Below are 11,533 nucleotides of genomic sequence, written 5' to 3' on the forward strand. Positions count from 1 at the left end.
AGTTACGTATGTACACGTGTGGAAAAGATGTGAATAATTATAAAATTCATGGTTATCAAGAATAATCACTTTCAGAAAAAAAAATAATCAATCAGAAATGTAGTAAGTTTAAGAGTGGATTTTAAAAACAGTGTTTACAATTTTTAGTAAATAATTTGTTATAAATTTTAATTACAATGTGTGAATTAATAAGTTGATCAATTCATATATAATTTATAGGATACAATACAGTAGCGTCGGAAGCAAATAGAAAGTGTGTGTGGGGGGGGGGGGGGCTAGAATAATATTCAAAAATCTTGACAAGCAAAACAAAAAACAAAAAAAAAAACAAAAAACTTGCTTCAAAAAAAATCTTAGCTACCAATTTTTTCTCCCCAAATCATAGAATTCTTAATCCGTGGGGGCGAGAAAAAGTGGGGGGGGGGGGGGGCTGAAGCCTCTATAATGCTATGTGCCTAATGGTTAGATCTAACTTTCCAAAAAAAAGCCCCCCCCCCCCCCCCTCCCCCCGATTCCGACACATATGTAGTAATGAAAAAACAACCAATTTTAGAGATAAATCTGATAAAGTTCATTGCATTTTTTCAGGAATTAGACGATCTATTTCAAGCACATTTTGGATTAGAATTAGCATCTGATTCACATCATGGAGAAGTAGCAGATTATGTAACAAGTGACCAGGAGGATACAGAAATTGAACACAATAGATCAGGCAGAATACATGATTTTTTAATTTCTGAAACAGAAAATAATTTGTCCGACACTGAACAAGAAAGTCTAAATGAAAATGACACTTCTTTAGAATTGGGTGGCATAAAACAAAACTGTAAATGCGGACACCGATGTTTTTCAAAGTTTGAGGATTCAGTAATTCTTGATCATATATTCAATGTAAGAGAAATGGAAAAAGATGTGAAAGATGCGTATATCATGGGTTCTATTAATACTGCCTCGTCCGCTTTCACCCGAAAAGGTTCAAGATCTCGAAATTCGTACATTTGTACCACTATAGTTTTAAACATGAGAAAATTTGTAGATCAGCTTTCCAAAGTTTGTTTGATGTTGGGAAGAAGTCTCTTTCCAATATTTTGAAACATTATTCTGAAAAGGGTGCAGTTTCTAGACAACATGGAAATCTAGGAAGGAAACCCAAACACGCGGTCAATTTTGATGATGTACAGCGAGTTGTAAATTTTATCATTGGCTACGCCGATGAACATGGTCTACCCCAGCCTGCGGCCCTCAGAGGTAGTGATAAAGAGCCTCCAATTTTTCTCCCTTGTGACTCCTCAAAGAAAGGAATTCACAGTTTATACAAGTCAGCATGCGAAACAGATGATGTTAGGAAAGTGGAGTACCACACATTCACTAACATTTGGACCTCCTGCTGTTCCCACATTAAGATATATGGTCCACGCTTTGACGTTTGTCATAGGTGTGAACTGTTGAGGAAGCAGGTGCTTGACGCATGCATGGAAGAAGAGAAATTGGCGGCTCTAAATGAATTTCAAACTCATATTGATGTAGCGCAAAAGGAAAGAGATATCTACAAGAAAACTGTAAAAGACTCGCTTGAAGAATTACAAAATGCAGATAGACAGGGACACCACATACCGCCTTTATCCTCTGATTTTACCAAAGTTCACTACACATTTGATTTTAGCCAAAATGTTGCTTTACTTCATCATGCTCGGCAAATGGGACCGCTTTATTTTCTCAGTTTAAAGAAAGTACATATATTCGGTTTTCGTGTTGACGATATACCTACACAATATAATTACTTGATAGGGGAAAATGAGACGCTTGGATTAGATGGTACGGGATCTCATGGGCCAAACACAGTTATCTCCTTGGTGCATCATGGCCTTAGTACATATGGCTATGGAGGAAAAGATTGCTTGCTTCATTCTGATAATTGTGCAGGTATTTTCTATCATTCTCTCTCTCTCTCTCTCTCTCTCCATTTGAAATTTTTAGAGAGAATATATTTTTTCTCGCCTTAAGTCTGATGTTAAATAACGATGTAACAATTTCTTTTCAGGTCAAAACAAGAACAAATTTGTAATCGCTTATTTGGCATGGCGAGTGATCACTGGATTGCACCATCAAATTACGTATTTGATGCAAGTAGTTGGCCATACACGGTGTTTGATTGATGCAGGTTTTGCACGTGCAAAAAAGCTGTTCCGTCGATCGGATTGTGACAGTATGAGAGAACTTCAGCAAGTCTTTGAGCGTTCGTCTTCAACAAATAAAGGAATTCTATATGAAAGTGGAGGAGACACTTCTACGTGGAAGTACTACAACTGGAAAGAGTTTTTGGAACAATTTTTCACCTCTTTGCCTGGTATATCTAAATACCATTCGTTTCGATTTTGTGCTGACCACGCAGGATTTGTTTTCGTTAAGGAAAATAGTGATGCAATGGAAAAAGAATTAAGATAATTAAACCCTCTGGACTTCAGCAGATTCCTGGAAAATTTCCCACAGAGCTAACACCTCCTGGATTGTCCAGGGAAAGAACTCAGTATCTTTTCAAAAAGTTAGACCGTTTGTACGACCAAGATGTCAAGATCAATTGTGTCCACCCACTCACACTGAGGAATAAATTGCCCCGTCATCTTTTATCAACTATTAAACTCCATCAATAATCAATTGAATAATTACGTTTAATCTATGTTTGTGTATCTTATCGAATATTTTAATAATGTATGGCTTCTATAAGTAGTTTACTCTAATAATATGTTCATTTGTACGATGTGATTGGCAAATGTCAAAGACATTTTTTATTTAGCAATGCCGATTATCTCAACAATTTTGACGTCAAAATAAACGGTACGCAATGTCGACGTCATGATGAAATAAAAGGCCATCATTCAACCTAAAATTGAAGTTTTAATTTTCAAGATAAAAATATAATTTTAACATATTCTGTTTTCCCATGTTTTCTTACATTATAAGCAATCAAAATATAATTTTGTGATTTTTATGTCATAAGACCCCTTTTCTCATACACTGGCTCATATTGTAAATTGTATACTGCTGATAAACACACTGTCTCTTATTATCAATTTGATTTAAAATTCACAAAGGTCCAAATGACACGGGCCGAAAAGATCAGGGGTAGATAAAAGAAACCACCCATTCGCGTTGTTTAAGTGAAAGTAGTTCACTTCTTTGTTTAAGATAACATTTGGTTGTAGATATACTTATAGCTCGATGTAGGAAGTTTTGTTTCTAAAAGATCAAACATTTGTGCATTGTCAATATTCGATATGGATACAATATAATCTGTTTTGCAGGCTTGTATATTTCATATCAAATTGAGTATGTAGGTCTAACTATCGCATATGTCTCCGTGCAAGTGTATTCATCCGCTGAAACCCAGACATATTGTTTACAATAAAATATGAACATTTTTAAAGACATCAACCATTTTGTATCTGCCAACTTGTTTCGTGACGTACAGTTCTGCTCGATATTGAATTATGTCATCTGTTTTTCTTCAAACACATAAGGAAAACTTTGCACTCATTTGAGTTGTTTGGCTCCTTAAAATTTGCACCTTCCGGACGTACGATCCCTAGATGGCTTTCGATCTTCGATCGACGCCATAAAAAGTATTTCCGTGTAGATGTCAATCAGTCACCCAACGTTAGATATGAAGTTTTAGTTTAAAAACCTTAAAAATTTTCAGATCCATAAAAATGTTTGTATCCCTTTAAGGTGGTATGGGACTCTTCCATGTTGTGACGTATTGTTTATCGAAATACACAATTAAATAAAGTGTAATTATATAGGTAGTTTCTTTCTAAAATGGTCACATAACTCCGTAGCGCAGTGGGTTAGAGGGTTTTCTACGTTCCTGTAAGTAACGAGTTCGAATCCCGCTGTGGGTTTTACAATTTTGACCTTTTCCAATATTTTTTAAAGCTATTTTTTGGTTAAATATTGTAAAATTTGAAAATTCTAAACTGGTGAAAGTTTTTCAATTATAAAGTACTTTAATCCACATTAATATCGACAGATGTCCCATACCACCGTAAACATTCAAAGGTGACTATGGCAGAAGTGTTTTGTTTTGTTTTTGTTTTTTGGTGGAGATTAAAGACTTTAAATTTTAATTTGTAAACCATATCAACACATTGATTTCATGCTTGCATGAATAAGAAAAACTTCAGTAAAATAAAAAAAAAAAACCACACATTTATTATCTCAGGCATGACAGGTATTTATAGCCAAAAAAATCACAGGTGATCATGTACAGAGGGTTACATCAAATCTCAGGCAAAACTAGGTTTCGCAACGTCCAAGTTTACAGTACTTTTTGTGAACTGCTCCCTCAAATTTTGGGAGAACATACTCCTGTCTCTGTATCAAATATGCAATAGTCGAGATTGATGCATGCTGCTTGGTCATCAAAAAGTTCTGCACATGTTTTACATTCATCTTTAATAATGATAAACTGTTCGCATCTGGCTTTGACAGCTCGTCTGCAGACTGAAATATACAAAAACTTAACCTGCATTCATGCCTCAGTTAAGATACTTTTATCAATTCATCTGTTAATGACAACATATTTAAAATATGAGTTAAATTCAAATAATACTAAATGACAAATCGACGTTTAATATCGACAGCGATATCCTAAGCAATTATATTGTTGGAAATCGCATTATTAAGCTGAATGTACGAATATTGCGGGAATTGTTTTAAGACGTTAACAATAGTATATCTTATCATAAGGTATTAAATATCCGACACCCCCCACTCCCGCCGATTAACATTTTTTATTTAAAGTATTTAATATATTAAAATATGTTATTTGAGAACATATTGATATTGATTTCATTCCTTTATTACTTAATTTTTTACAATTGAGTGCCTTTTACTCTTTGTTATGATATTAATCCATTCAAAATATTCAAAATTAATAATCGTAACATCGTGCGGATTAGTACGTTTTTACATGGTGATGTGTCTTCATTACACATCAAATGATCCCGGAAATATGTGGCTATTCGATTAGAATTTAATGTTTATGCATTTTTGACAAACTGCAACCAATTTGGTAATGATAACATTTTTTACAATACTTAAAGGAGTTGATATATCAAATATCGAAAAAAAACCACACCGTCTCTTCAATCAGTAGCTATAAACGTTTTATGAAAGCTAACATTAACCACTTATTCATACCATCGATTTCGTCGTTGAATTTCTGTCTGTCTTGTTCAAACTCTGAAAAATCGATAAACAAATACATTGGCCATTTTCTATCTCATGTTTAACTCCCATAGCTAATAAAAAAAGCAATTGTAAATGAAATAATAAATTTGAAAAAAATATCATTTAACCTAAAGCATATTTGTTTTTACAAAACATTATCTTGATACAGTTTTTAATATTTTCAGCATGTTTCAAGTTAGCATGAATTGTATGTGCGTACACTAGATAAAATTAGGGCCCCTTAAAAATAAAATGTGCATTTGGTTCAGTATGTTCTATAGATAAGGTGGTATATAATTGTCATAATTATAATTTTGTGAAATTGCGTATTTGAGAGAGGAGGAGGAGGAGGAGGAGAGAGAGAGAAGAGAGAGAGAGAGTTGCGTTTCCTCCCAATTTCGTGTTTAGGCTCTTTCCAATCTTAATTGACAAAAAATAAACACTTATATTTAAGCAGTAGCTTAACAGTAATAAGAAAATATAAAGGACAAATATAGTTTTAAATATCATTCAATTTCAGGGGTTTTTTTTTGAAGGGGTTGGGGGGGTAAATAATCATTAGATTATATAAATTGTTCAAGACTTTTGGGTTTGAATGACCAATTTGAGTGAATCCGTATATGTACCAAAGACGCCTTAACTGATCTACGCGGTAAAATATTTTTCTTCATAATGTGGAATCATTATTGATCGTGGGGACCGATGTTCTTGGCTTCCTGGGATACCCTTGCTCAAGAATTTCAGGAACGCATAAACAAAATGTCTTTTAATTCATTTAGGTAACTCTAAAATTGCTACCAATTAATTTCGTTCGCAAGAACGAATAAATTTTCGGAACCCACGAACATTGACCCAAAAAATTATATGATTCCACGATACCTAAGAAGTAAAAAAAATTGTCATAAACGTGATACATATACCAATAAAACCAAACATCCAATACCAAAGATGTAATGATGCTCCCTACTCGTGTAATGTCTTTAAAAAAAACAATAAACAAAGTTCACATCTATCAAAAAAATCCAATTGTTTGATTGCTTAACTAATTTTTTTTAATACATGTGTTTTACTCCTATACGTTAGGATCATTTGATTGGATTTAAAATGTGTGACTTCATCATTGTGTTTTGTAAAACGCACACCCAAATCTTATTGCAGAATATTAATTGTGCATTTTTGAAATAGTGTAAATATGTATTCTATATGAAAGGCAAATAACCATTATACTGTATGGTTATGAAAAAATAGAGTTTCCGTTATTATTATTACTGTATTTACCACTGTAATCCTTGTTTTTTCCGGTTTTACTGTTTTCATCGTTACTACCGTTTTTACCGCTATCATCGTCATTACTTCCGTTGTCATCATCTTTACTTCCGTTTTCACCGCTATCATCATCATTACTTCCGCTGTCACTAATATCATCAGAAATATTTGAATTTCTTGCCTCGACGCCACTATCTACAATTATATATACATATAAATATATCAATTTTGGACATGTTTTAGTAAAATTAAGCACACAACAAAGTTAATATGACTAATCATTTCCCGTTTATCAGATGTTTTGCGAAGAAAATCAGAAATGATATTTTGATGAGATATCTCAATGTCTGATAATTTATCGACGGATAAAGGAATACGCAAGTATTTAATATTGTAAAGCTTATTCTTTTTTTATCAATCAGAAAATATTACCAAAAAAAGTCATTATGATTATTTGTAGCACATAGATTGTAAATCAGATTTATATGAAAACCTATAACCAGACTTTTTGTTAATGTTCTAATTTTTTTTTTTTTTTTATACTGACACTTATACAAGTTCCCCTCAAACTATTTAAATTTGTTCAGATATATCAAATTTATCTGACAATTGCGTGCAAACATAAAGTTATCAAATAACGAAAATGGTGGATTATGGAACTTTCTGTCTGATGCATCCCGGGAACAACAACGGATTAAATCAATATTAGAATAATCAAATCAATAAAAACTAAACTTACCGTGTGGATTTGCCAGCGTATGTGCTAAGACAAGGCAGGCCATCAGAACTAATATCAAACTATTCATCTTGAATACAGGTCCACTTTAGGAACACTACAAAAGCACAATATAACAAAGAAGTAATACAAAAGGAAAATGCATAATATACTGATGTATATTTATTTCAGTTTGTGATTAATTTATGTTCTTTTACTCTAATGAAAACATACAATCAAACGCCAAAGTAAAAAACATATTGACAAAAAAAACAACAGAAAACAAATAAACAAGCCAGGTAGTGGTACTCTTACGCTTAAAAAAGAAATAATACATCCCAATATCACAAGTTTGCTTTATTTGGTTCTTCAAAGAGTTACTTACCGACAACACTGCACCAGATTTCTTCTTCTCCTGACACAGCTCTTTAAAAAATGCTTAAATTTATAGAGGAAGCTCCGCCTCCAATATGTTAATTATAATAAAAAATATGTTTTATTATAATGTAAAATTGTGGCAGAATAGATGCACGGTCATGAGATATGATTAACAAGATCTTAAATTAATGAAAGATATGCTGACTTCTGAATAATTAAAAACATTACGGCATTCTAATTATTGAGACCATTTCTAATTTCGTCGAAGGTCGTGGCAGGGCCCAGTTTAAATGTAAATTCTTTTCTGACAGAACTAAAAAACGCAAACTATTAAGTTTATTGCATTTCAGTTTTGTTTCATAAAATAATATATTTGCAGATCTTAACGAATAAGTTAAATTTTCCGTCAATCAAACAAACAATGTCTATATACAGTGATATGCGTAGCGATGTACTGGTAACGGATAACGTTTGTAATTGAGTCCGTTTATCTATTTACATTCATTTTATTAAATCATGTCTCTTGTGCTTTAAAATTCACAAATGCCGCCTATTTTGTTTTTGTCAAATGATATTGTGGATTAAAGTAGAATTAACAATGCAGTGGCGAGAAATGGTACCTGGCGAGAACTGGTCGCACGACAGTAGTGTTTGACCAATGTGGGTAATTCCTAACCTAATGATGACCCTGCTTTGTTTAAGGGACTTTACAAATTCAAATTTTATCTGTTTCTAAAACTTGTAAACCCCAAATTATATTTTGTTTTTAATAAATCATTCGACAATGAAAATAGGTGTAAATGTAAGGTTTTTTTGGAGTGATAAACGTCAATTTTCTGACACCATTTGACTTCCTAAATGAAAAATATCATTGCACATCTTATTATATCCCAAGAAATGATGTGTCTATTCATAACAGAATAAGAGGAATTCTGGGATGTAGGGTTTTTTTTGGAGCGATAAACGTAAATTTTCTGCTATTATTTTACTCCCTTGATGAAATTTAAATTTTCAAAACCTTATTGCACATCTATTGGATAGCCCCTATCATATCCCAAGAGAACTCCAAAGATGTAAGAGGATTTCTGTGAACCATACTTTTTTGGCAAAAACGTCATTTTTTGTTGCCAACCAATCCCCGTGATCAAAAAAAATTTTTGAAACCTGATCACAGTTCAAAATGACACCCCCAATCATATTCTAGAAGATCATTTGGCTACTACCAAAAATCATGACGTTTTTGAAACCAGATTGTTCAGCCATCAAAAGACTCTCAAGACAAAATTAAAATTTTCCGAAACCTTATTGCGCATCTTTAGGACACCCCAAAACATATTTCAAGAGATGATTTGTCTATTGTTGAAAATGTAGGAGGAGTTTGAGGAGGAAGGTTTTTTTTTACAAAAAAAAACACGTCATTTTTACCAATTAGTTGACCCCCAGGACTACCAGAGAATTTTTGAAACCTTTTTTCAAAACAACATGACACCCCAAATCAAACTTCAAGAGTTCAGTTTGCTGGTTTATAAGATGTAAGAGCAGTTTGAGAAAGTAAACGTGACAGGCGGACGGACAGACAGACGGAACAGGGTAACAACAATATACCCAAACTTTCTTTAGGAAGTACGGTTAATATTCCTGCAAAATGACTCTAATGCCAAAAAATGGTAATAGCCTGTAGACATATTTATTTGATCGATGTCAAATATTAATTTGGAGGTAAAGTTAATTGCTTATAATATAAAATTCCAACCAATACTTTGATTTTTACATAACTGAAAAAACATGCAGCAAATTAAATGACTTGTCGAGCTTCAGAAGATTTATTTATGAGTTCGTTCATTTATGCAGGCATGCCGTAACAATTACAGTATAAATTGTGTATTCGTCATTATATCTAAAGCCCGTTAAAAGGGGTTACATCAAAACTAGGTTACGCAACGTCCATGCTTTAGAATTAGGTGTTATGTTTTTATTACATAATTCATAACAAACGATCAATGAATGTTTGCTTGTTTTAAAATAAAATTTGTCTTCGCAATTTTTGAATGATTGATGTTCTGAAACGATTTTAGAAAAAATTGAAAGTATTTAGATTTGTTGCGTTGCACTTCGCAAACCTTTTGCCTGTGTTACATCGTTTACATTAGCATTCATATTCTGTTCCCATTGAATCAAGGAAGACAGTGTAAGCAATGTTTTTATTGATACTTATGCTTCGTGATGGTTAATAATTTCAATCCAAATTTTCTTTAATGTTTTAATTATATGAGATGAAATTCGTTTATAACAAATGTCTATATTATGTTCCTGGTTTTATTATTCCGGTTGACAGGGTTTCTTCGTGCTCATGATTCTGGCATAATCTCCGACGATAGGAATCTGACTTGTTGGACAGATATCACAACATTTTTTGATTCTGAAATTTGATCACTCATCTGCCCTGATAAAGGATGAAATCAGTTGTTACTTTAATTACACAGACTTTTGTTGTGACTAACGTTGAAAACCAGAAAGATCAATTAATAAGTTTATATGGTAAATCTACAAATAAACATTTTTAGATCCGGATGCCCAAATCCTATGGACAAGCAATTTTCAAAAAGGTAACTAAAATAAATGATGATACAGACACTATCAGCGGTTGTTTGTTTTGAAGATTTGGTTACACAAGTATTTATTAAAGGTTAACGGATTACAACAAAATTTGATTCTTCCTCTCAACTGTACCAAAAAAAAGAAGAAAAAAATCAAATTATTTATTTCATTTCATTGTTTAATTGTTTTCACAGGCTGTTGTAAACAGCTTAAGTAATTCAATGAGATGTAAGCTTTTCAATGATACATTTTATTAAGAGAATTAACAGTACAGATCGATGATAAACATGTGTATATCTTTATTATTTTGTTTAATTCAATAATTCAATTGACATGCATTAGAAAAATTAATTTCATTTGACATAATTATCAATACTAAAATAATTTAAAATGTTGTGGAACAGATCAGTATTAATTCTGTCACTTGTACATTCCAAATATTATTATATCTTGTTTTAATACCTTTTTAACACTTGGGCCATTATTAAGACAAATAACTGTCTTTAGATTAATATTTTACAGAAAGAGATTTGACAAATCCTTTATCTGTTCTACAAGAGACCCTAATGTCTGTTCTGTTACAGTTCCGGAATAGAAACCATGACCGGTATGGTTCTAAACATGTTCTCTTACAGTTTCAGAACTCTAAGAGATGTGTTCGAAAATATATTAAAAAAAAACAAAAAAACAAAAAAAACTCACTCCCTCTCTCTTGTTCTCTCTCTTATTCATACACAATGCAAACACGTACGTTCAACGGGGGAAATTGATAAATAGAATAATACATTACTCATAATTCTTTCTTTTTGCAGAATTTCTTTCTTGTGATGTTTGCGTGTATTTTAATCTTTAGAAATAAACAAGCGTGTGTAAGATGAAATCCTACAAGACGTACACAGGCAAAAGTGGCTCGCATGAATCTCATATGAAATTCGCATGAAGTTCATGCGAATTCTTCGCATGAGAAAGAGACGAAAAGTAACACGCATGAATTTCATGCGAAAACTTCATGCGATTTTGACATAATTTTCATGCGAATATCATATGATAAAAATTTCGCACGATATTCATGCGAAAATGTATATCTTATGTTTCACTGTTGTTTCATGCGAATATCATGCAAATATCATGCAATTTTCATACAAAATACTATGCAGCTTTTAAATTCAATAATCTTGAAATCTTGATCTCTTTTTATCTAAATTTGAGAATATAATCTGTTATATTTTGAAAAGAAAACTGAAGTCCTAATTAATTTGCTTTATATAGAATTAACATTAACAGAAAACAATGACAATAATCTTCTTAGGAAAATCTTCGTTATTTAGATAAGAACATAATTCAAAT

At 32.3% G+C, this 11,533-nt stretch overlaps 1 protein-coding gene and 1 pseudogene across 1 annotated transcript; one reads left to right on the top strand and one right to left on the bottom strand.

Annotated features, from left to right (window-relative positions):
• Positions 1-1,265: 1,265 nt before the first annotated feature.
• On the top strand, positions 1,266-2,608 carry LOC128170603 (uncharacterized; annotated as a pseudogene).
• A 1,619-nt stretch (positions 2,609-4,227) lies between these two features.
• On the bottom strand, positions 4,228-7,674 carry LOC128170887 (origin recognition complex subunit 5-like). The gene is made up of 5 exons (XM_052836645.1): positions 7,596-7,674; positions 7,235-7,328; positions 6,508-6,690; positions 5,200-5,241; positions 4,228-4,500 (listed from the first exon to the last, which is right to left on the bottom strand). The coding sequence occupies exons 2-5, from the start codon at positions 7,299-7,301 to the stop codon at positions 4,343-4,345; spliced, it is 450 nt and encodes a 149-aa protein (XP_052692605.1). The 5' UTR covers positions 7,302-7,328; positions 7,596-7,674; the 3' UTR covers positions 4,228-4,342.
• Between the last annotated feature and the right edge of the window lie 3,859 nt (positions 7,675-11,533).

This window comes from Crassostrea angulata, chromosome 2 (genome assembly GCF_025612915.1).
Source record: "Crassostrea angulata isolate pt1a10 chromosome 2, ASM2561291v2, whole genome shotgun sequence".
Classification (NCBI taxonomy): Eukaryota; Metazoa; Mollusca; class Bivalvia; order Ostreida; family Ostreidae; genus Magallana; species Magallana angulata.